Source organism: Gadus morhua, chromosome 12, assembly GCF_902167405.1.
Source record: "Gadus morhua chromosome 12, gadMor3.0, whole genome shotgun sequence".
NCBI classification, from domain to species: domain Eukaryota; kingdom Metazoa; phylum Chordata; class Actinopteri; order Gadiformes; family Gadidae; genus Gadus; species Gadus morhua.
The window spans coordinates 28,637,518-28,662,082 of NC_044059.1; the positions used below are offsets into that span (position 1 = coordinate 28,637,518).

General features: G+C 48.2%; 3 protein-coding genes across 5 annotated transcripts in view; 2 read left to right on the forward strand and 1 right to left on the reverse strand.

Moving 5' to 3' along the window:
- The first annotated feature begins 3,401 nt into the window (after window positions 1–3,401).
- Window positions 3,402–14,097, forward strand: chaf1a (chromatin assembly factor 1, subunit A (p150)). The gene is made up of 16 exons (XM_030373265.1): window positions 3,402–3,702; window positions 4,839–4,889; window positions 5,585–6,195; window positions 6,340–6,402; window positions 6,491–6,735; window positions 6,957–7,038; window positions 7,132–7,200; window positions 7,447–7,664; window positions 8,245–8,413; window positions 9,148–9,228; window positions 9,316–9,435; window positions 9,627–9,882; window positions 10,793–10,949; window positions 11,790–12,120; window positions 12,526–12,610; window positions 13,211–14,097. Exons 1-16 carry the CDS (start codon window positions 3,642–3,644, stop codon window positions 13,330–13,332), a joined length of 2,721 nt encoding a protein of 906 aa, XP_030229125.1. The 5' UTR covers window positions 3,402–3,641; the 3' UTR covers window positions 13,333–14,097.
- A 147-nt stretch (window positions 14,098–14,244) lies between these two features.
- ubxn6 (UBX domain protein 6) lies at window positions 14,245–20,205 on the reverse strand. 2 transcript variants are annotated; one of them, XM_030373268.1, is made up of 11 exons: window positions 19,999–20,199; window positions 19,433–19,581; window positions 19,205–19,263; window positions 18,877–19,005; window positions 18,680–18,777; window positions 18,474–18,549; window positions 18,143–18,227; window positions 17,418–17,637; window positions 16,854–16,984; window positions 15,906–16,054; window positions 14,245–15,741 (listed from the first exon to the last, which is right to left on the reverse strand). In XM_030373268.1, exons 1-11 carry the CDS (start codon window positions 20,079–20,081, stop codon window positions 15,616–15,618), a joined length of 1,305 nt encoding a protein of 434 aa, XP_030229128.1. In that variant the 5' UTR covers window positions 20,082–20,199; the 3' UTR covers window positions 14,245–15,615. The 2 variants fall into 2 exon arrangements, with proteins under 2 accessions (XP_030229128.1, XP_030229129.1); XM_030373269.1 differs by lacking the exons at window positions 14,245–15,741; window positions 15,906–16,054 and adding an exon at window positions 16,068–16,641 and having other exon boundaries at window positions 19,999–20,205.
- A 45-nt stretch (window positions 20,206–20,250) lies between these two features.
- The window catches only part of uap1 (UDP-N-acetylglucosamine pyrophosphorylase 1), a 10,234-nt gene continuing 5,919 nt past the window's right edge, over window positions 20,251–24,565 (forward strand). For both annotated transcript variants that reach the window (XM_030373266.1, XM_030373267.1), the window contains exons 1-5: window positions 20,251–20,908; window positions 21,560–21,858; window positions 22,994–23,198; window positions 23,960–24,135; window positions 24,369–24,541. In XM_030373266.1, coding sequence (XP_030229126.1) covers window positions 21,576–21,858; window positions 22,994–23,198; window positions 23,960–24,135; window positions 24,369–24,541 — 837 coding nt within the window. In that variant the 5' untranslated portion in view covers window positions 20,251–20,908; window positions 21,560–21,575. The remainder of the gene's footprint in view (window positions 20,909–21,559; window positions 21,859–22,993; window positions 23,199–23,959; window positions 24,136–24,368; window positions 24,542–24,565) is intronic.

The following is a 24,565-nucleotide window of genomic DNA, read 5'->3' on the forward strand; positions in this document are numbered from 1 at the left end:
ACGCCGTTATTTTTTCAGTAACGGCTTAATCTAACTAATTACTGATTCCGTCGTTACAACGCCGTTATCATTACTGTACGTTAAATGCGCTGCGTTACAATGAATTGATTGAATAAACTGCGTAATGCAACGCACCCCTGGCTCCAAACACAAACTGTTTGTGAGGAGCCCGGATGGGTTAACAACGAGATAAGCGATTATGGTTGGCTAATAAGGCAGAGTCATGTTTCATGGTTGCCAATCGGAGCCAGTGTCTTTACACACAAGCCAGGACACACGCACACGCTCACGCACGCACACACGCACACCACACACCAAACAGATTCGATGAAGCAGCAGAAATGGCGAGTCCGGGGCAATCCGATGAAAAGTTGGCATTTTCTGTAGTATTCGGCAGATCTTCCATAGCATTTGCAACTAAGCAAATTAAAATTCAGTTTTAAGTATATCAGGGCCTTGAATGGGCAGTTCAACCATTTAACACATTTTGGCCAAGTGCCGATGCGGAGCCAGGTGGCAAACACCGCTGCTGTGTTGTGATTTCAATCACACTGACGTTGAATCAGTTCCTTGTTTTTTCCAAACAAAACGTGTAAGTTGGGTAATGCTGTTGCATATTGTTTAGCTAAATGATGACTGATTAATAGATGTCAATATATCAAGTTAAGCTAGCTAACAATTGTTAACTGCTACCTATGTTAAATCGCTTACTAGGTGCAGAGGTGATAGTAACTAGTTACATTTACTCTGTTACATTTACTTGAGTAACTTTTTGGATAAATTGTACTCTTAAGACTTTTTTTTACTGCAAAATACATTTTTACTTATATTATTCTAAAGCAGGGGTGTCAAACACAAATTTGTGTTCAGGGGCCACATACAGCCCATCTGATCTCAAGTGAGCCGGAGCAGTAAAATAATCACAAGGATCTAATTAGCCCAACACATTTATTCACAGATGGAATTGAAATAAAATGCATTTCACATTTATTGTCAACTGCTTTATTTGTATAGAGCTGAGGGAATACATTTTTACATCTGAACACTTGAACTAACTCACCACACTAAACAAACTCAAGTGGGAGCTATGAAGAAAGCTATCATACTGCCTTGAAAATGTAAATGTACACATATAAATAAAATAAACAAATAAAAGTTATAGCAGTGCATGAGCAATGAGATTAGGCTATATCCGATCCAACTGTTTTGTAGGATACTGAAGCTGAGAATGATATACTGCACGATATTCATTGTCTTTTAACATGAAACCTGAGTAAACTTATTTTCAAAGATCTGTATTCATCAGAGTGCAAACATTTCTGAAAGAGCATCAGAAGAATTATGCCCAGGCCTGATTAACTTTGTTTTTTCTCACTGCAGTCTATTTGCTGCTGCTTGCTCCAGAAACGTGGCATTTTTTAGCCTTTAAGAGTGCATCAATATCAGGTGTCAAATCCTGAGTAGCAGCACATTTCCCAATGTCATTCAAGTGTGTGTTTGTTAACCTTGAGCGGTCGTTTGTTTCATTTAGGTTCATTAAAGAACACCTGTTCACAAAGATAGGTAGTCCCAAACATGGATAAAAACTTTGCAGCTAGGGATGTTAATTTGGGGTACCCTGGCAAGAGATATTGATAAGATGTGTCCAAGCCCACAGACGCAAATTTCTCCTTCATAATGGTATCACACTGCAAGTCAATTATCTCGAGTTGGATGTCAGCTGGCATGTCAGAAGGCTAGACTGTAAATGGCGGGCGAAAAACGCTCCTTCCTAGTTCACTGAAGCCCTGAAACCTCCGCTTGAACTCCTGCAGCAATCCCGTTATCTTGTCATTGTATTGATCCATATCAGCATTACGTCCGGTCGCACGTACGGCGGTTAGTCATGGGAAATGCGCGGTTTCACCACTAGATAGCTGCGTCTCCCAGAGTGACAGTTTTAACTTGAATGCGCGGATGCTGTCGTTATACTAAGTGACTATTTTTCTGCGGCCCTGCAACATTTTGTTAAGATTATTCAGTCGCTTTGTAATATCCACCATAAAGGCAAAATCCTGCACCCACTGCGGACATTTAAGTTCCCTTACTGGGCTACCCATTTTCTCCATGAACTGTCCAATATCCTCTCGTACCTCAAAGAAACGCTTGAGCATGGCACCTCAGCTTAACCACCGTACTTCAGTGTGGTATGGTAGGCCAGCCTGAATGTCATTATCTCTGAGAAAAGTGTCAAACTGATGGTGATTCAGACCTCGCGCTCTGATGAAATTTACAGTTTTTACAACCACAATCATAACATGATCCATTTTTTGTGTTTTGCAACACAATGCTTCTTGATGCAAAATACAGTGAAATGCCTAAAAATCGTGTCCCCCATTTGCGGTCTTCTCCCTGGATTTTGTCGCAACACCTGCCTTTCTCCCGACCATTGATGGTGCGCCATCTGTACCGAGGCTGACAGCACGGGTCCAGTCCACTCCGACCTTGTCCAGCACTCTAACGAGGGAGCTGAATATGTCATTCGCTGTTGTAGTTTCCTTCATAGGCACCAATCAAGGAACTCCTCGTTGATTGTCAAAGTCTCATCAACACCCTGAATAAATATGGCCAGTTGAGCAAGATTAGCATTTCCACAGCTATTTCTGAGCTAGTCTTATTTATGCTCCAAAATGTTATTGTCTGTGTTGCAATAGGTAGCACAGGGAGAAGGTCATGTGTCGGGGGAGAGACCAGGCTGCAGCATTGACAGTCAGGGAGAGGCTTCAGACAGAGATACAACAGAGGATGGATCGTCTGTGGGCACTTTAAAACCCCATCAGACAGATTCTGTCTCAGAAGTTGGCAGATAAAACTCTTAAGATTTCAGAGACAATGGTATCAGGACTTCCCTTGGCTTCATTTCATCCCATCTCAAATACTTAAAATCGTACTTTTATATATAGAATAGCATCAGCAAAGTTGTCCGCCATCTGTTTTATTTGCTCTGCAACAATAACAGTTTGCAATTCTTCACATGATGCCAGGCTAGAGATGTCCCTACGATTCAAACCTTATCGTTCTACCTCTCAATCAAACTTTCTGAAATACACACAGCGCATGCGCATCTGTTTGTCATCGCAGTACTGTTTTTATGTTGACATGTTGGATGGCTAGCCACAAGCCTTATAGGTTGAGACTTTGGAAAATATTTATGTCACGAATTGATAAACGTCGGATATAATGTGAGGCTTAAGTGCTCTCGGTTCCTTATATTATTATTATTTATTATATACACTCAACGTACACCTGCAGGCGAGTGCTGCACACTACGGCCCCCTCTATGACACAAAATGAACGCACCGACGTCCTGACGTCAGGATGTTTCCAACCAATCAGCGGCGCTGAACCCGGCCGCTGACACACTCCCGCCAATTCCGACCGAGGAGCGCGAGACGGCCAGCGGGGAACAGGGGCGCGTGCGGGAGATGTGGAAACCTAGGAAGAGTTTGTCGCTGAAAATGAAATTGGACTAGAACACAATTAAAGTATAGAGATAAACTTCTATCTTCCGCACCGGGTGACAGCTGTCACTCCAGCGAACCGTCGCGGTCGTCGTGTAGTTTGCGGCTGTTTCTCTACGGAGGAGGAGGAGGAAGAGGACGATGCTCGCGGCGGGGACCCAGACGAACGCGGGAATGGCGACGGCGACCCCCCGGAGGAAGGGTACGGCTGGGATGTAATGTGATTTAATGTAATGTACATGTTATGTTCTTATACAACACCGAAGGGTTTGTACTCCTAACTCATCTGACCCAATAAAGGGGTTGAGTCCAATCAGGAAGATGACACTAACCTCCCTGTCGGGGGATTTAACTTCATGTCGTTTCAGTGGAAAGAAGTTTTTCAAGATAGTCAACGAGTACATTGTGGTCGATAACATTATATCACCTTTCACTGGCATCGGTCATAAAGTTCTAACTCGTACATCTCCGGGTTTTAGTTCAGCCTGTCCTCTTAACGCCGTTGTACACCCGAGTACTGGTCAGATATCGTCTATTGATCCTCGGGTTTGAAGGAGAAAACGCAAAGCTAACTTTAATTTATCGAAACAAGGGTTGACTTCTTATAAGTGGACTGCACTGTTATCCCTCTCAGGCCAACTCATAACCTGGTCAGCGGGTTAAATTAGACTTTGTAAGTGCTCTTTCCAAGTTGTGCTGCTACTCGGCTAACCCGTTAGCACGTTAGCGGGTGGCTAGTGATGGGCTAAACCTTACAAGCTACCTGCATTAGCCTGAAGAGCATCAGATGTGAGAAGACCCCGACGTCAGGACGTGTTTTCGGGGATACACTGAGCTATGTTCAGGTTGGCTATTGCAATAATAGTATTAGTAATCTTACCACTTGAATACTGCCTGTGTTGTGGTCGCTGATCCAGACAGACAGAGAGGAGGGCGACTGGACGGGGCCTGCAGTCACTCATTAGGACTCTGGTTGGCGGGAGTGCAAACCAAACAAATCTATACGCTTTGCATCTCTTCTACACCACAACAATCTCCCATCGTGTACTGGTTGTTAACATCGTGCTCGGTCAACAATGGATACAGGAGGTGGACTATCAGATCCGAAACTGAGATTTAAAGACGATATGTCCAGATCTCATCGTACGGAGGCGACCAGCGGTCAGCCAAACTGAACAAAACAAAAACGTCTGTTGTCATTGTGTAACATTGACGATAGTAGGAATAAGAATCGATATGGAGCAAGCCATTAGGAATGATTTTGTCTTCCGTTTGACCAAAGGCATTGTTTTAGTAACTCATTGCATGACAAGTTGTGTGCTTTGTTCTAATTTTCAGGTATGGATTCTAAAACAAAAAAAAAACAGGCCAACATGAAGCTGGTTCAAGGTGAGAGGCCTTCCTTATTCTGCTAGTATAAGTGTATCAGGTTGATTTTTTTTTTTTTTTTTATCAGGTCTGTTTAGTTATGTTGTCCTGAATTACTAGTCTAAAGAAGTTATATAAGTCAGTGAAGCCATTGATGTTCCAGATTTTTTAATATCAGCTTGTATTTGATCTCAAGTGGTTACCAAAAGCATACTACAGTTGGGGTTAACATAGTTAACAGTCTTCTACCCCACATAAGGATGTTCAGAATCATAAGAGTAGTGCTTAATGCTTCAAATTCACCTACCAAGCCTCCCATCTGATGCTGTATTACACACATACAGGCGCTCTGCTGTATGGCATGGGCTTATACATATCAACCCACTTCTTTGGATCATTTTTTAAATCAACATGCAGAATTCTGACTAAGTAAACTAGCATTGGCAGTGGGTTGAAAGCAATTAGTTGCCTTAAAGTTATTACCTTATTATACCACCAACTACAATGAAACCAGTTTTTAATAAATCTGTTTCCGATTTCTTGGCCTGTTCAAAACATCTATGTCCATCTATTCGTAAAAACTGATGGATAATGTATCAACTGGTTTACATTGTATCCAGTCCTACAGTGACACATCCTATAGTTTAATGTTGACGGAGACTTAATGCCCATATGGTTCAGAAAGATAACAAGAAAACCTTCATTTATATTCGCAGCCCGTCTGCCCTTCAAACGCCTGAATCCTGAGCCCAAGGACTCCCAAGAGTCCAAACGGCCCCGCGTGCCTCTCTGCACGGAGCCAGCGGCCTCCGATGGAGAGAACGAGGCGGAGACCTCCCCAGGCTCCGTCCACAACGGACCCGCCTTGGTCAACGGCCGCGGTCCTCTTGACGGCTTCTTCAGCCGAGGAAGCGGCTCCACGGAGAACATGTGTATAGATCTAACCGCCGAGGAGTCTCCGGTCAAGCAGCCCCCTAATCCTGCTGCCTGCGTTGCCGCAGAGGTAAAGCAGCCCCACACGGACAAACCGGTTCTCACTGGAGACTCCAGCAGCAGCAGCAAAGTTCTGTGTAAAAAAGGGACTCCGGACTGCAAGGTGGTCAGCGAGGCCGAAGATGAAAGTGAAGCAGAAGAGGAAAGCGAAGCGGAAGAGGAGAGCGACGCGGAGTCCGTCACGTGGCTGGACACGACGCAGGACTCTGAGAGTGAGGCAGAGGAGCAGGACGAGTCGATGAAGAATGAGTCCATTTTGTCCGTCTCCTCCGTCAGCTCTAACTCTGCGGCTGAGAGTTCTCCCGAGCAGGCCAAGAACAAGAGCCTCAATACTGTAGGTACCACCAGGACCAGGGCAATGTGATCAAATATCTATCGTTCAAATGTATGACCACATCCCATTTATATGTGCATTTTCTAGAAATGATACGGTTTGCTGCTAAAGTATTTAAGTATATATTTATTTGTGATCTGACAGGATCCTAACACAACCCCCAAGGTGCCAGAGGACGAGAAGAAGGTGAAACGGCGCTCCTTGAAGGTGCATACTCTCAATCCTTTGCTTTTATTGCCCCTCGGTAGCCCCTCCCGATCCTTTATGGAGTGACTGATGTCTGATGTGACTTCAGAGCTTACAGGAGCAGGACGAGCGGCTCCAGCTGAGGCAGGAGAAGGAGCGGCAGAAGGAGGAGGCCAAATCGGCCAAGGAGAAGAAAAAGGAGGAAGCCCGAAAACTCAAAGAGGAGCGAGAAAAGGAGAGAAGGGAGAAAAAGGAAAAAGACGAACGTGAGAAACGTGACAAAAAGGAAAAGGAGGAGAAGGAGAAGGCAGAACGGCTGAAGGCCAAGGAGGACCAGCGCAAATCAAAACAAGAGTGAGTCACACAGCGGTACTCACAACGTCCAATCAAATGAAGGAGCAGCAGCCACACCCAGATATGATTCATATACCCAATTACTATTATGGATCTTGATCTTGAATTTCGTCTCTCAGGAATCCAAACTGTGAAGGTGGCCCAACGTCAAAAATGCTCTGTTGGGACTTGTATGTTATTCTGTAGGTCTCGCCTGATAACCAGTTTCTCCTTTCCGCTAGGGCTAAACTTGAAGAAAAGCGCAAGAAAGACGAGGATAAACGTTTGAAGGAGGAGGAGAAAAAGATGAAAGAAGAGAAAGACGTGGGTCGCTGAGCTCGAATCGCACCACATCCAAAAGTTAATCTGGAATGGGTTGGATATCAACAACTGGCTAATTCTGAACTTTGATTCCAGCGTCTTAAAGCTAAGAATGCAGCAATAACCAGGTACCTGCAGAAGCCCAAGACCCAGCTGGCTCCTAAGGTGAGGGACATGATGCATTATTTCATGAATTGGGATGATTCCATAATCCTGGCAAGACCTATGGTATTGATGTTTGGCTTATTTATGATTTCATTCAGTTTGGTTCTGAACTTGTACTGATGAGCAAACACAAGTGTACATTTCCTGTATATATTCAATATTCTGTAGCTAATGGAGTACTTATCCATGACTCCAAAACGGTGATTATAATCCATAATGACTCGTTTTCTGTTGCTCTCCGTCCAGACACTCTCGGCGGCGTGTGGGAAGTTTGCTCCGTTTGAGATCAAGGAGCACATGGGCCTGGCCCCTCTCTGCCGCGTCCAGTGTGGGGACGAGGTTCTGGAGGAGCTGGACCGCTGCCTGGGGACGCCGTCCAGCGACACCAACGTACTGAAGGAGTGGACCCAGAAGAAGCCCCGCAGGTCGGGTCCGACCAAGCCCCGGCAGAGGAACACCCTCAGGTGACTGCAGAGAGCGGGGGGGGGGATGTGAGGCTGGGTCGAGTGTTGTACTGAGAAACGGGGATTTCCTGGATGGTGGCAGGGGAACACTGCGTCATGAGGTGGGGACAGGGTGTACAAATCCAAGCTGAAATGTTCTGGGTCTGATGGCTGTTACCTCATCTGCAGGCCTCTTTGAGCAACATTTCCCACCCCTACCTGCTCAAAACTATCGATATTCCCTGTAGTAGTTGTAGTAGTATATTTGAAGTTAATGAAATTGCATGGTTTACGCATTTATTACGCTGTGGGACTCAACACTAATGGCCCTTTACCATGTTATCCTTGAGGAAATGTCCTTCATTACTTCTCTTCAGTGATCATTGAATTGGTAGTTTCATTCCTGGTCTGATGTTACCGTCCCACTGAAGACGTCCTGTTACTATTGTGTGCATGTCAATCTTGTGTGTATGTCAATCTTGTGTGTATGTTAATCTTGTGTGTATGTCAATCTTGTGTGTGTTAATCCTGTGTGTATGTCAATCCTGTGTATGTTAATCCTGAGTGTATGTTAATACTGTGTGTCTCTGTGCGTCCTCAGTGACGTAGTCATGGAGGAAGGGCCTCGGCCCGACGGCGTGCCGGACCGTAAGCGCTGCGGCGCCATGAAGCTGCTGCAGTTCCACCTGAACCACCGGCCGGCCTACTGGGGCACCTGGAGCAAGAGGAGCGCCACCATCACCCCCCGCTGCCCCCTCCGCCTGGACAAGGTAAGGCCCTCCCTCATCTCCCCCCCCCCCCCCCCCCAAGGTGAGGGTCTCCCTCATCTCCCCCCTGAGCTGGACAAGGTAAGGCCAGAGATCGGTCACATTTTGGCATGGCAACAGGCCCCATGCGTGGAATTACTATGGTCCATAAACTAAATGGGAGGAAAGGCAAGTCTGCAGTACACTAGTATGTACAGCTCCCTCGCTGTACATACTAGTGTACTGCAGATACGTACTGCAGATACGATTACAGAGTAGTAAAAAGAGAGATTGGAGGAGGGTAAGGATACGAACCAAGCCAAAACACAGCCAGACTCCCTACGTTTCTCCGCCATAGTGTTGCAGTCTGGCACCAGTGATTGACACGTAAGACCGATTCTCCAAAAATGACAACGGAGACGGCAAGGGCTGTGATTGGTCCTCTTAAGAAAAAAAAAATCAGAATCACTTTTCCCCGTTTGACTCTGCACCTTATTTACTTTATACATTGTTTACTTTGCACATTAAGGACCAATGAAACACCAAATAAGATTTGAAAAGTTCTGGAAGTTTATTTACAACGCTATTTGCGTGGTTTATATTCAACATATAAGATCGATCGGGCTGCGTATTGCATTGCGTATCCGACATCCCGACAGAGAACTTCGAATTCTCGAGAGGTCTCCATAGTTACGGGGTCGGATTCCAGAGTGGGAGTGGTGTACGTCGGCCTTAACCCGAACCCCCTGTCTCCCCAGGACCTACTGGACTACGAGGTGGACAGCGATGACGAGTGGGAGGAGGAGGAGCCTGGAGAGTCGCTGTCGCACAGTGAAGGAGTGAGTGGCCTATTGGACGGCCTGTACGGAGTCTCTGTAGGGGTGGGCGTGTCTCAGAAGCTGACGGTGTGACCTGGTTCTTTTCAGGAGGATGAAGAGGAGGGAGGAGAGGCGGAGGGGGGGGATAATGACGACGACGAAGACGACGATGGCTTCTTCGTACCCCACGGTTATCTGTCCAATGATGAGGGCGCGTTGGAGGAAGAGGTATTCCTGAAGCTTTTCGTCCCTCTTTGTTTGGCATTAAGTATTTAATGCCAGCAAGCAAAAATGCGCATAAAAGTCAAAGTAGACGGCCATGGAATAGTTTCCCCATGGTTGGTCTCCTTCTGAAACGTTGGTATCGACCCAATAACTCAAACTGGGTCTTGGTGATAAACGTTCTCTTCTCCCCCCAGGAGGGCGGCGACATGGAGAAGCAGAAGGTGCGCCAGAGGCTCAAAGCCCGGGAGTGGGACGAGCTGATGTCGTCCAAGAAGAAGGTGAAGCAGCTGGAGGCGGTGGTCCGGGGCTGCGTGTGGGACGGGGAGACGGACCGGCGGAGCCTGGAGCTGCTCCAGCCCTACGCCATGTGTCTGATCCAGGCCCTGCCCAAGGCCGACACCAGCCCCAGCCCAGAGGACCTGACCAAGAAGAGCCAGAGAGCTGAGCAACGTGAGTGGCCCCCTTTTCTGTGACATGATGCAATAAGGCTTAAGTGAGTGACCATTTCGCTGATTGAAGGTAAAGGTGATCTGAACGGCAGAGTAACAATGAATTCTAAAACATACCCTAAGGATTTTGGATAATGTTATAAGGGCTGCAAACAAAACTAATGTCGGACACTTGAAGCACCGTTTTTCAATTATTTGGGGGTACAATTTAGTAAACATGTCCAAGAGCAGCAGACAACAGAACGATGGACAGAAGGGATTTTTTGTTTTCTTTCGATTTCTTTTCTTTACCATTTGCCTGATTGTGTTAAGCTGTTATTTTTTACTCTTTAATCCGTCAAAGAGTCAGTAAATGGTTAGCATCCCTAGTACAGATTCAGTAATGTCTGGGACGCAATGTATTATATAACTGTTGTATGTGGGTATCCACAGCAGTGATGTGTTGAGTGAACTTACAGGGTGTCCGCGCATCCTTAAAAAGTCTTAAATTCATGTTTCTAAATTTAAGGCCTTGAAAAGTCTTAAATTCGTTACAAATGTCATATGCTGGTCTTAAATACTGTAACACAGGGACTTAAATTTGTCGGGCAAGACTATTTTTATTTTATTTATTTCTCGTGGGACTTTTCAGGAAGGACATGTAGAGAGGCTTCTTTCTTGCTCGCTGCATATTTTAACGATTATCTGCGTGCTTGCTAGCTAATATGTGACAATGGGTAGGTGAATGAGTCTCATTGAGTGACGAACATGCTATGCTTGGGTTATAATACAGCAGGATCCCCCCCCACCATTGCGTGTTTTAGGTCTTAAATTTCATTCAAGGTGGTATTAAAAAGGTCTTAAATTTGACTTGCTGAAACCTGCAGATACCCTGACCTAACCGTGAATCAATGTGCTCCCGCGGCCCCCAGTACTGGAACAGCTGCTCCCCTTGCTGCACGGCAACGTCAACAGCAACAAGGTCATCATCACAGAGTTCCAGGAGCTCTGCCGCCAGCAGAGCCTGGCCGCGTCCCCCCCGCCCGCCGTGGGCAGCCCCCCCAGCCCGGCGGATAACGTCCCGACCAGGTGAGGAGGCCCACCGTGTGAGGCGGGTCTGGTCCCCTTGGGACGTCCCACCCAGACTAAATGTGTTTTGGTTTTCATACGTCACAGGGCGAACATGTGGCGGGAGGGGGAGGTAGGGGCGGGTTGGCTGGTAACCAGAAGAGGGTTGGCTGGTAACCAGAAGAGGGTTGGCTGGTAACCAGAAGAGGGTTGGCCGGTAACCGGAGGGTTGGCCGGTAACCGGAGGGTTGGCCGGTAACCAGAAGAGGGTTGGCTGGTAACCAGAAGAGGGTTGGCTGGTAACCAGAAGAGGGTTGGCCGGTAACCAGAAGAGGGTTGGCCGGTAACCAGAAGAGGGTTGGCCGGTAACCGGAGGGTTGGCCGGTAACCAGAAGAGGGTTGACTGGTAACCAGAAGAGGGTTGGCCGGTAACCAGAAGAGGGTTGGCCGGTAACCAGAAGAGGGTTGGCCGGTAACCAGAAGAGGGTTGGCCGGTAACCAGAAGAAGGTTGACTGGTAACCAGAAGAAGGTTGACTGGTAACCAGAAGAAGGTTGGCTGGTAACCAGAAGAGGGTTGGCCGGTAACCAGAAGAGGGTTGGCTGGTAACCGGCGGGTTGTTAGTTGGATCCCCGGCTCCTAGCTAGTGTCGAGGTGTCCCTGAGCCAGACGCCTCACCCTGACTGCTCCTGACCAGCTGGCTGTCGCCCTGCGTGGCCGACGCCGCCGTCGGTGTGTGAATGAGTGCGTGAACGGGTGAATGTTTGGCCGTGTCGTACGACGCTTTGAGTGGCCACTGGTTAGGAAGGTGCTGCGTGAACGGAGTCCATTGACCTTTGAATTGTTTTGTTTGTTTCTCCAGGGTCTGCGTGAAGCGCATCATCAAGAACAACGCCGTGTACAAGAAGGGCGCCACCTACCGGCGCTGCTGCTGGTACGTCCACGGGGAGGTGCTGTCCCGCTTCGGCCGGGACGCCCTGCCCGTGCCCTGCCAGTGGACCTACCTCACGGCCGGAGCCCGGGAGGACCCCCGCGAGGAGGCCCCGCCTCCGGCCGCCACCGGGTCCCAGGGGAACTCCCCCGGGACGCCCCAGTCCTCGTCCACCTCCTCCACCCCCTCCTCCCACAAGAGGCGGAGCACGGGCAGCATGTCCATCAAGAGGTTCATGAAGAAGTGTGCGGATGTCGAACAGGTCGGCAAACTGAAATAACTATTACTACCATTATGTATCTATACCCGACGTGTAACATTTGGGGTCCTAATGTCTAGGGCTGAACGATAATCTAATTGCAATTAGTTCAACTAATATTGCGATTTAGTTTGCAAAGTTCCTTATGTTCTGTATTATTCACTAAACAAACAATAAGTCATTATATAGTATGACCTACACGACATTGGAAGCAGTCAAACAAAGAAACTGCTCTTTCCTGAACTTTATTGAGCTATTGAAAATATTTTTTTCTTTTTTCAGCTTTTGAGATTTGCAAATCACGTTATATTACATCGCAATGTCGATATGAGATAGATTATTCTATTGTTGGAGCCAGCAGCTTGGCTGTGAATGAGGTCTCAGTAACGATTCTAACGACCCCCGCAGACGGAGCCCATGGAGACGGACGGCTTCCAGGCCGACACGGAGGAGGATGCAGAGGACGACTGTGTCATCATCGCGACACAGAGTGGTGAGTCCACTCGGCTCTGGTCTAGCAGGCCTGCCTACGGTGCTGGAGCAGATCCTCTGTTACAGCGTTAACCTTCAGTTCTGCTGAAGCCTCATGACGCTGATATTCTGCCCAAGAACACCTTGTCGTGAGTGGATGACTTCAGAGGGGGTTTTAATAAGTCACACGGTGTTGATTTAGAAACCAGTTAGTGACCCTTCTTTACTGTGTTTGGCCATCAATCACATTCAGAGTCCCGCCTCAAGCAACACGTCGCGCTGAAACAAATATAAAGAAAGTTAAATGTCCCGTCCCCCCAGTTCTGAGCTCGTCTTCCATCAGACTTTAGATATTAATGTATAGTCCGACTTGAGTCTATGTCAACCTCTTCAAGACCTGGAAGACCCTTTCATTGGTTCTGTATACTCCCAACAGCTTCTAGGATAACTGGCTATGAGTATAGGATGAGTTTCCCTAGTAGGTGGTAGGAGAATGCGATCACGTTGACGCCCAAACACTGGTGGGATGGTCGTAGTCATTTCCTGGAAGCATTCATTAAGGGAGCTATCCATTGTCTACACGGCTGTTATCAAAACACTAAAGCTCAAACCTCTTCCACAGATTCATCCAAAGAGACCGCCTCACGGACTAGCACGGAGACGGACTGCCCCGGCCCGATGGCCGACTCCCTATCAGACACCCCCGCACGGCCCGGCCCGGCCCCGACGGTGGCTACTGCCTGAGGGCCGACCCTGGACCTCGCTGTCGCCTCTAGGACCTCCTCTCCATACCACTGCCCCCCCCCCCCCCCCCCCCCCCCCCCCCATTTCACTCTTTCTCCTCTCAGCCCTGGGTGTGTCTCCGTCGCTCCTCACATGGACCCAGGATGGGGTAACCCACCGCGCTAGAGAGAGACTTGTGGACGACACTGGATCCTGAGACCGCCGGGCTTTCGGAGCGTCGGAGGGTCGTAACGGAAGACGAACGAAGGCCTCGACGGGCCAGCGTCCGGTCAGCTCCCGTCCCGTGTCCTGCACGGCACAGCGACGTCACGGCCGTCCCGTCATCAGAGCGTCTTCACCTGTGGTTAGTTCACCACTGCAACTGGACAACACCAACGCGACACTTCCCTCCAGGGTTTAGACCGAGGAGAGCGTACCGTGCCCTGGGCCGGCCTTGTTGTTATTCCCGTTTCACCCGCGGTGAAGTCGTGACGGCATTATGGGACTCTAGCCCTGCTGTCAGTCTCCTTGTACATAGTCCAGTTCAGAGAGAATCTAGCGCTCCAGCCCAGCCCCGTGTTGTAGACCAGCAGCCCTTATCCTCGGAGACCCCCACACTAACAAGCGGGGGGGGGGGGGGGGGGCGGTCTGTCGCTGTTGGTTGCGTCCCAGATGGGGCCCGCTAGGCCACGTCATTTTATAAATGTGGATTTTTTTTCTTTTCAAGAATACCGTACTTGAACATTTTGAATTCATTAAAATAATATTAAATGTATTGCACTTTTATACTCGTTTATCACTTGTTTTTTTTTTGGTTGTGCTGGCATGGATAGTCTCCCCCGTTGTTCCCCTGGTGTCTTTATAGAGGTTTCTCTCTAGATTAAAATATAGACTTGTTGTCAAAGAAAGCACACTCAGAATCATAGCCTTCAGGAACATTGCAGTAAAATATTTAATCTTTACAAGCAGGTTATAAAGAAATGAACAGCTCTGTATTTCTGCTAACCCTGAAGACAAGCCCATTAAACCGTTGACTTCTCCCTCACGAAGCCTACAGGCTAGACAAGACGGTGGAAGAGTTATATTGAAGCATCGGGAGCTCATTTATAGTTGTGTGCAGGAAGTAATTACAGCCAAATCTGCATGAAATGAGTCCCAAGTTGTATGAACTAATGGTAGTTTGGTGGAAACGAAGAACTGATTCAATGCATCCGGGTCGATTTCTGACATTGTTTCCCATTGCCGAGACGTACATAAAGCTTATCCATACACTATCAAGTCATCCGATCTGAACACTTTATGCTTGAATTCTTTGCAAACACAAGACCAGTCTGCACAGCCACTGACAACAATCACATGCCGAGTTTTAACAGACACAACATGTAATCCACGTGACTAATAGTGTGCAACGGGTAAATGCTTCCATACAACAGTAGCCGGAAGCCTAAATAAGCAGTCACCATCATAAGTGACCTGAACTTCCACAATATATTTTTAAAAGGTAGATCTTGGTTGCTCTGTGCAATAGTACTAAATCCTTCACAAAAACAGTACTTCAAATGAGCTTAATGATTACTTGGTTTATACCTGCTTCGGACAAAAGTTAAGTCACACCCACTGGGGTTTATAATATTGAAATCAATATTTTTCTATTAGTGTTTGCTAGCAGTGCAAGTTAGACAGCTTTACTTGGGATTTTTCAATTTGACACAATTCACTAGGGCCACTACAAACGACCAGACCGTGAGACCATCTTGTTAGCACGTTCAATCAAATAGGTTAACCATACGTTGCATTAGATATCCCCCCCTCATCTCAAGACTCTTCCGGTGTGCCGTCGCTAACCTTTACCGTAACATAGTATACTTCAGTCCAGTAAAACAAATGTGGAGCCAAAATGTGTGACTTGGATTAACTGCTGGACCAATGGAAGAAGCCCCGTGGCCAACCCCGCCCTAACCGCTTTTGGCTGCTGCTCAGGTCTAAAACGAGGGACTGAACAAATAGGATACCTCCTACTGTAGCACATCAGCTTCAACGTGCAGCGAGAGTAGCTCTACGCGATGCGTCATGTCTCAACGTCTCCCCCGTAGCTCCACGGTGTCCTTGATCAGATTGCAAATAGTAAGCGTTGGAGCTATTTTGGGGACACTTATTTAAGAACAAGGAGGAGAGGCGGTGAGACTCGTAAGGGTTTAAGGTTGTCGTCGCCCTCTCGCCTGTTCTAATACAACACCAGTCAGCACTAGGAAACGTCCGCAGTGTGTCTGGAGAGAGAGAGAAGGGGGAGGGGGAGCCGGACGCTCAGCTGAGCGTCCGGATGCTCTCCTGCAGGCTGGGTATGAGCAGCGTGGCGGTCGTCCCTCCGGCGGCGGCGATGTCCGCCTGCACGGCCGCGTCCCAGCTGAAGGTGACCACAGCGGCAGGGACCTGGGAGACGGAGACAGGTAGTTTACTAACGTGTGGTTCTTTCTCTGGATCTCTACCAAGGACCGAAAAGGAATTCAAATTTAGAAATCCATCGTTGGGAAGAGTGTGAGGGACGCATTGAGGCGATTTGCTAGCGTGCTTTCCTTCAGTGCTTCCGTACTCACCAGGTTACATTCTGCCAGGGCAACGTCGTCCGCCTCATTGAGCTTCTGGCCACCGGGGGCGATGAGCTCAAACGGCTGCCAGCCGTCCACCAGCGACTCGCGGACAAACTGGAACAGGGCGGGCACCTTGTCCCACGCGTAGAAGGTTCCTGGAGGCACAGACAACGGCACGTCAATCGCAGTCTACAAACCGAAACATCGATAGCAGGGTTACCACCGGCTTAGCGTGTTGCATTCATTATCATCATGCTGTTTCACATTAACATGTATGTACGACCGGTACGGCTACGTCACTCGTTTGGTGCCATAGCATACCTGAGTTAAACTGATATTGTGTTTTAACCTGCTACCACACCTCTGTTATTGGAGTCTATTAGCACGTGCTTGACAGTAAGTTATTGTTACATTACACGCATTAAGCTATGCAGCAATACTGAAGTGACGCATCCATGATGTGTTGCCGTGATATATACGATATGAATCCACTACAAGATGAGGCTCTGAACAGCCAAAGCGTCCCTCCAGTAGTGGAGCGAGCGCTCCGTTCCTGAGGGCATCAGGTAGTGATGGGTCGTTTGCGACCGAATCAGTTTCGAAGGAACGACTAACAAGAACGAACCGACCTGATTCCACGTTTCAGTTCGCTCTCGTTCGTCGCTATCGTTCGTTCTCCCAGACTTGACTCCCACTCGCTGTTCCCCGTGTTATGCTAGCAGAGAGGTGAAGAGGGACTGGCCTGGGCATCAACACATGAAGCGCTCCTCAGCTGAAAGGAACTTGATTGTAATGTTTGTTGATTGTTGTTGAACGAGGGCCCAGCTGAGAACCGTGCATTCCATGATTCGCTAACGAACAAACGATTCTTCTTGGGGAATTGACCGACGCAAACTGAATCAAGGAAAATAATCATATCCACTAATCGGGGGGGGGGGGGGGGGGGGGGCGGACCTTGCAGCAGGGTCCCGTCGGGGAGCCGGACTCTCAGCAGGGTGTAGTTGTACTTCCTCCTCTCCCTCTGCTCGTCCTTCTCCCTCATGGCCTTGGTCCGCATCATGGAGTTCTTCTCCAGCAGATCACTCCTGACAAACCGGGCAGACGTTTGGTTAAACACGGGGTTAAACAGCGGTGCAACACTCAAGATACAGGCCTATCGATCATCTACTAGCTACTATAATAAAGCACCTTTTGGAACAAGCATCACAAAGTGCCAAACAGAAAATATTAAAGGGGACATATTATACCACCAGACGTGAGTGTCACCACTGGTGGCATAATATGTCCCCTTTAACAGAAACTAAAACCAGTGGCACCGAGAATCACAAAGAAAAATAAATCCAGACATCAAACTCTTGATTGGTCCTTAAGCGTTGCCACGGTTATTACCCAACCAATCGTGGGGCTTGGGTTAGGTAACCCAACCAATCGACGGGCTAGGGTTAGGTTACCCCACCAGTCGACAGTCTCGGGTAAGGTTACCCCACCAATCGACGGGCTCGGGTGTGGCCCGCCTACCTCTGCTGCTGCTCCCTCCTCAGCTCGTCGGCCGTGAGGTTGTAGAAGTCGGGCGGCAGCTCGAAGCGCGCGGCGTGGCCGCAGGCTCTGAACGCCTGGGGCTGGCGCTCCAGCTGGGCGCGCACCGGCTCCCCGCGCTGCAGCCGCTCCCGGCTCTCCTTCACCGCTTCCAGGGCCTCGGCGCCCTGCTCCGGGAGCACCAGGAACTCCTCGTCCTCCTCTGGGGGCGGGCGGACGTCAGACAGGGGGGGGGCAGACGTTAGACAGGGGGGGCGGACACGGGGAACAGGGTCACAGGTGACAGACAGCAGAGGGGACTTTGATTAGACTAAGCTTCTCTGAAATTATCCAAAACATTTTTATCTAAAGATTTATTTTTTAGGTTCTTTTTTTATTGCAGAGTGAGTATAACAGGAAGGTATGGGAGAGAGAGGGGAAGACAGTCAGCAAAGGACCACGGGCAGGAGTCAAACACTGGTCGCTGCGGTAAGGACCTTAATTGTATGCGCTTTACCCCCTCCAGTCTTTTCGTTACCTTGTTTAAGTCCAAATGGTTCTGCGCTATAACCACAATCCTCCTGTTGTCGAGCATGAATCCTAACCCCTACCTGCTCATAAGTAACGTGTTATATTACAAGAGATCCCAATAGAGAAAGGTTGCCTTGGATAAATGTGAGTACTCTGGAGGAGAGGCGTGCGTGTGATCCTCATGGAGGAGGGCGTACCTTGGCCGTCCACGGGGAACATGACGCTGACGAAGCCCACGGCCTGAAGGAACTCCCTACTACCCTCCAGACAGTGGACCTTCTCCTGCAGCGTGCACGCACACACACACACACACACGTTAATGAGGGAGACGATGTAATGTAGTGAAAGACAACATTTCAACTTCTCTTATTTAAAGTCGACAACAAGGAACAGTGAATTCTTCTGGAGTCTTTAACGCAGAGAGTAGAGGCATTCCCCAAGAGTGTGGAACACTTCCACTAGATCCAACCCTTTACCAATCACAGCCTGTTAGCGAAGAAAATGAAAATACATTTTAAATGAACACACCTGGAACACCTTGTTGCTGACTTTGATTTTCCTATATTTTTCTTCTGCTGGATTCTTGCATATATTCTCGATGTACCTAGGAAAGGAAAGACGGGTATTAGGATAATGAACTGCGCCTAGCCCAGGTCAAGCCTTCCTTACAGATTACATTCGGTGTTCCATTTCGGGCCCAGTGGGACACTTGGTGAACTACGACGGCGTCTTACTTGCTGATGATGTCGACAGCAGATTTAACTTTCTCTCGGTCCTTGTTGAAGGTGTGAATCATCATCACCGACGCCGCGACCGCGTCCTCTTCAAACCGCTGAGAAACAAACATCACCGGTCAAACATGGTCACTCGTAGACAACATCAGGTGAAGTCTCATCGTATCGGGTCACGTTGAAAAGGACGCGATACACACCATGAAAATCGCCTCTTTGATGTGTACTTCTCGCTCGCTCTTCGTCAGAGTGGCTCCAGTGAGCGGACAGGTGAAGAACACTCCCGTCACAGAAAGACACGCTAGTTCCTTCACTGGCACGCTGACGTCCTGAACACATGAAGATTTACCAAAGTCAACTCAGCTTTTATACTTGTTTTTGCAGTACACAAATTAACTTAATATAAAGATAACCCTATGGAGTGTACCTTTTAATTACCAATCAAGGAGAGCATGATGTCTTTATCTTTATTGTTGACTCTACCAGCCCACACCAGTACTACAGTGGATCTGTTCCTCACAAACTGACCTCTACGGGCTTCTGCTTTTCTGCCACTGCAGCAGCTTCAGCCTCCAGTTCCTTTTTCACTGAAGGGGAAATACGCAGGACGGTTACCAAGAAGACTCGGGTGTTCACGATGTCTTTACACAGAAAAGACATCCATTTAAAAAACAACAACACTGAACAGGCAACCGATTGGCCCTGCGAGTGGCCCCATCACAGCCCCCATGACTACCACCATGGACCCCACCGTACCCTGCTTCCTGATGGCGTCCTGCGACGTTTGGACCTTGGGTCGCGGCTGCTGGTCTATCCGGGCCAGCGCGGCCGCCCCGGCTCTCGCCGCCCCCTCGGTGGGCGCCTGGCGGGGTCTAGCGGCATGGCTCTGCGACACCTGAGGTCTGCTGCTCCGTGACGGGGGGAACAGACAGAAGAACGGAGGGTCATGACGTAGCCACGGACCAGGCCGTGCTGTTCATGACGTCAACACAACCAAATCTAGTCAAACGTAAACGTACATTGATGGAGCTTTACGTTCATAGCTGCTAGATAAAGGAGAGTCTGACTTGTTATTCACAGTAGGATCGCTTTATTTCCGCAATCCAAGACGTCTTTTAAGGATTAGGCCGTCAGAGATTAGAGGAGATCTCGTTAGTCCCTAGATCAGTCCATGTAGAACATGTACTGTGCAACACAGTTCGGCCCACAACTAATATAAGTTCATCATTCGTGCATTAGTCTGGTAAGACTAGAGTCTGTTTACTACCCGCTAAAGGGTTCACTGTACTCATGATCAGGGCGATAAAAAGTGTATTTTGCACCTGGTGTCGTCGGTTAGTTTCTTCCCGGTTCCAGCCGATTTGAATTTGATGTCTTTTTTAATGTCTCCAAAGAACTTCTTCATTTCTAAACCGATCGTACAGCGATATTATCGACAGAATGCTAGGTGCTAATGACAGCCCAAAACATAAATACTGGGGTGGGAGTCTACAGAGAAAGAAGAGGAAACGGACTTCCTGTGAATAATGACGGTATTTCCGTTATACCGCCATCGTGTGGCCGACGGTCACACAGCTCCCGTGTGGCCGAATGTCACACTGTCCCTTTGGTGCCGAATGTTATACTGCCCCCATGTGGCCGAATGTCACACTGCCCCTTTGTGGCCGATTGTTATACTGCCCCGTGTAGCCGACTTTCACACTGCCCCCGTGTGGCCGACTGTCACACTGCCCCCTTTTAATGTTGTAAATCATATAAGTCTATATGATTTATTTTAAATATGTATTTATTATTTATTTATTGAACACAGTGTGGAATTAGTATGAGTAACATTTTTAGAAATTTAAAGTTGGGTTTCGTTTGTCTCGAAAGGCATTGGTCGCCTGCTGCCATCCAACGCCTGAACAGCGAACAACAAGACGCAGTACCCGTGTCCTCCACAGGGGGGCACTGCTTAGTGGAGGTCGCAGTACCTGTATCCTCCACAGGGGGGCGGTGTTAAGGGAAGGACGCAGTACCTGTGTCCTCCACAGGGGGGGCGGTGTTTAATGGTGGTCGCAGTACCTGTGTCATCCACATGAGGGCGATGCTTAGTGCCACGTCGAACGTGACGACGAAACCGGGAGGTGCCGTAAGGGGGCGGGGCCATCGAATCCAGTACTGGAAGACCAGTAACTGCAACACAGTTGCACTCATTTATGTTCTTAAATCCCAGGGAGTCGCAGATTAAAGGTAAGATTCATTCAGTTTCCTTCATTGACTCCCAGTGAAGCTCATATAGAGTGTTTTTTATGTTGTGTTTTAACCAGAAAGCTACAATGCTCACCACCCGTGTACAACTTTAGCCACACATCCCAGCAAGATGCACTGCTCTCATATTATAATGTGATATATATATAAGAGGAACCTCATAAAGATGCGATAACGATCACGTGGAATGATCAAGAAAGGCATATAGTATTGCAATTGATTTTATTCTACCATCACCGATTCATTGATGAGGAATGTTCGAAATATCCCAGTGTTGTCAGGTGTTGCTTGATATTGACCGTTTCTACTGGTTAAGTTACAGATAAAGTTACCCACGTCTGGTGTCAGCGTTGTCTTACTGATGTATTCGTATAGCCTTTATTATTTAAAGACTTCGCATTGTTCTCGTTTAGATGCACCACTCATGTCTTGTTTCGGATCACCTTTGAAATGCAGTCATCATAACACGATAAACACGTTCCCAAGTATTCCATTAATTTTTCCACTTCACAGAAGCCTTGTCATTTTAAATGTTAAGTGAATGAATCATGAATCATCGGCGCTCAGGTCGATACAACTTAATAGCTGCGACGTAATCATAAAACGAGTTTATTTGCTCTCTGTTCCGTGCAGAGAGAGACGCCAGAACATGGATCCACACTTCAGTCGACTCTCCGAGACCCTGGCCGCGGCCGACCAGTCCCACCTCCTGCAGTTCTGGAAGGAGCTGAGCCCCCAGGAGCAGGCCGTCATGACGGCGGACCTGGAGGCTATATCGTTCGGGGAGATCAATGGCTTCTTCAAGAACGCCATGGAGATGTCCAACAGCAGCAAGCAGGAGAAGATGGATGGGCGAATGGAACCGGTTCCCAAAGATGCTCTGGGCAGCGTCACGCGAGACCAGGACAGCATGACGGACTGGGAGAAGGAAGGTAGGGGACCTCTTATCATCTGGACTGGTATACCGAAGGAAACAAAAATTAATCTGTCTAATGACTATTTCCTCTGTTCCTGGATGAAAACCAAATTGTCAACATACTTAAGGGGATTCCAACTACATCTAGTTACAATTACCAGTGTAGGACTGGTTTAAAACCAGCACAATATTCTCTATCCCATACATTGAGTGTTCTTATTCCGTTCCTTATTCCAGTGTTTTCAAAAGTCGTTAAAAGTGAAGTTTCACAACTCTCTTCGGCAAGTATTTAGACAAGTAAAAGTGGGGTGGGGGGTTCCTAACATCTGGTTCCAGTTCTGCCCTGACGTAAACGAAGTATTACTAAACCCCCCTGACGCAGTCATGCACACACTCATCTTTCTTTCCATTTTGTGCGCGTAGTGTTTGTGTGTGAGTGTGCCGTCGTCTGTCTGTGTGTGACGCGTGTGTGGACTCAAAGTCTGGCCGACCCACCCAGTTTGCTCCCATATCTCTCCCTCTCACGTCTCTGGTGATTGCAAGGATAATGTTTCACATCGGACAAATCCAAAAGAGTTCAACACCAATAATACCAAGTCTATAAAAGAGTTGTATCTTTTGACTTAGTCAGCGTTAAGGCATAGATCATGACATAATAGATGCCTTGTATGGCATATTCTCTCCTCCCAGGAGTCCTACCGGAAGGGTCAGGGAAAGATTATTTATCAGTTTAATATGTTTTGCTTTATCAAGTTATGATGTTATTGCAAGGGCAATTATTTTGCCCTATGCCCATCATAAAAGATTAGTTTATATCGTTTCACTTACACAGACTTTCATTTTACCTTGCAGGCCATGAAAACATTTATACCTCCTCTTGGCTGTACCTTTTGTTGTTTTAATGTTTAAAACATTGACATTTAGGGCATTTAGTAGACGCTTTCATCCAAAGTGACTTAAAACGCTTAATACACACATTCACACACCGACGGTGGAGTCGACCACGCAGGGCGACGGCCGGCTCGTCAGGAGCAGTCAGGGTGAGGCGCCTCGCTCAGGGACACCTCGACACTCCGCTAGGAGGAGCCGACCCATGACAGAAAAGGGAAAAATAATAAGTAATGTTTAAAGTTGTGTTCCCGTTGCGTCAGGGCTGCGGTGCGTCTCCCAGAGCCGCGTGGCGGTGCTCCTGTTGGCGGGGGGCCAGGGCACCCGTCTGGGGGTGCAGTACCCCAAGGGGATGTACGACGTGGGCCTGCCCTCCCACAAGACGCTGTTCCAGATCCAGGCGGAGCGCATCCTGCGGCTGCAGCGGCTGGCCGGGAAGATGCACGACACCAAGAGCCAGATCCCCTGGTGAGCCGGGGGGGGGGGCTCGGATAAGAGGACCCCGTACTGGAGTGAAGTCAAGGGTCAAAGGTTATCCAACGCAACTAGCTGGGGCAGTACGCTATCAGACCTGCGTTACGGTCTGTTCCCAGGCATCGGATGTGTGGATGCTATGTACATGTATTTAACGTACAAATGTATATATATTAGTGTCGCTTGACTCCTTTGCAACGACGCTTCTCTGTCCAATGATTAACGGGTTTAGAACAGAGACCTCCAAAACTGAACCTACATAAATAGTCCTGAGAGGTCTTCATCGTGTTTCTGTTTCCTTAGCGACGGCAGCTGTGTCTGTTGAGTGTCCCCGACCAAAACAAATCCACAGCGTTGTTAGTGACCTCGTGCAATCCCCACGGCTACTATTAAAATCACATGAGACCAATTGAATGAGGAAATATGTCGTTTCCTCCTTTTTTTTACTCAATACCTAACTGATTAAATACACCAACATGAGCTTTGATGTTGGTGTATATAATCAGAGGGCTAAACTTTCCCATTTTCCTTGAAATCAAATACAACGCGACAAAAACCTTTTTATTTTCATCTTAGTCCCAGGATAAAGCTTCACATGCACAAGGCTTGACGCGTGCATGAATCTGCTAGCTGCTTATTATGATATAGTTTGAATTTCAATACACCAATAATAATAGTGCGATGTTCACTCCCTCCCTCTCCCCCTCCCCCTCCCTCTCCCTCTCCCCCTCCCCCTCCCCCTCCCCCTCCCCTAGGTACATCATGACCAGTGGCAAGACCATGGGCGCCACCAGGGACTACTTCTTGAAGCACTCGTTCTTCGGGCTGGAGCCCAGCCAGGTCATCTTCTTCACGCAGGGCATGCTGCCCGCCATGGACTACAGCGGCAAGATCATCCTGGAGAGCAAGGGCAAGGTCTCCATGGCCCCTGGTGAGCGGCCTCACCCCCGCTTGAAGTGTCTTTTACAGTTCTTTTCCTTCTTTGTCGTTTCTTTTATTTCCGCCAGTGTATAATTACTTGTCTTTGACCGGCAGATTAGTTAGTGTGCCGCCATCTAACCTGCCTTTTTTGGCCCTGATGATGATGATGATAATGATGATGATGATGATAACCATAACAATCCTCATCCTCATCCTCATCCTCATCATGGTGTCTGTCCTCAGATGGGAACGGGGGGCTGTACCGCGCCTTGGCGAAGCAGGGCATCGTGGAAGACATGGAGAGGAGGGGGGTGGAGCAGATCCACGTCTACTGCGTGGACAACATCCTGGTCAAGGTGGCCGACCCCGCCTTCATCGGCTTCTGCGTGCTGAAGGGAGCAGACTGCGGCGCCAAGGTCAGCCAATCAGATCGGCCGTTT

Excerpts from the sequence above, each read along its gene's own strand:
- ubxn6 (XM_030373268.1), bottom strand. The coding sequence starts at position 20,081 with ATGAAGAAGTTCTTTGGAGACATTAAAAAAGACATCAAATTCAAATCG. Across the intron at positions 16,985-17,417 it reads AGGAGGGAGCAGCAGCAGAG|GAGTGATCTGCTGGAGAAGA; the intron begins GTAGGCGGGCCA and ends CCGGTTTGTCAG. Across the intron at positions 16,055-16,853 it reads CGACGGGACCCTGCTGCAAG|GAACCTTCTACGCGTGGGAC; the intron begins GTCCGCCCCCCC and ends CTGTGCCTCCAG.
- chaf1a (XM_030373265.1), top strand. The coding sequence starts at position 3,642 with ATGCTCGCGGCGGGGACCCAGACGAACGCGGGAATGGCGACGGCGACC. Across the intron at positions 7,039-7,131 it reads AGATGAAAGAAGAGAAAGAC|CGTCTTAAAGCTAAGAATGC; the intron begins GTGGGTCGCTGA and ends CTTTGATTCCAG. Across the intron at positions 7,665-8,244 it reads CGGCAGAGGAACACCCTCAG|TGACGTAGTCATGGAGGAAG; the intron begins GTGACTGCAGAG and ends GTGCGTCCTCAG.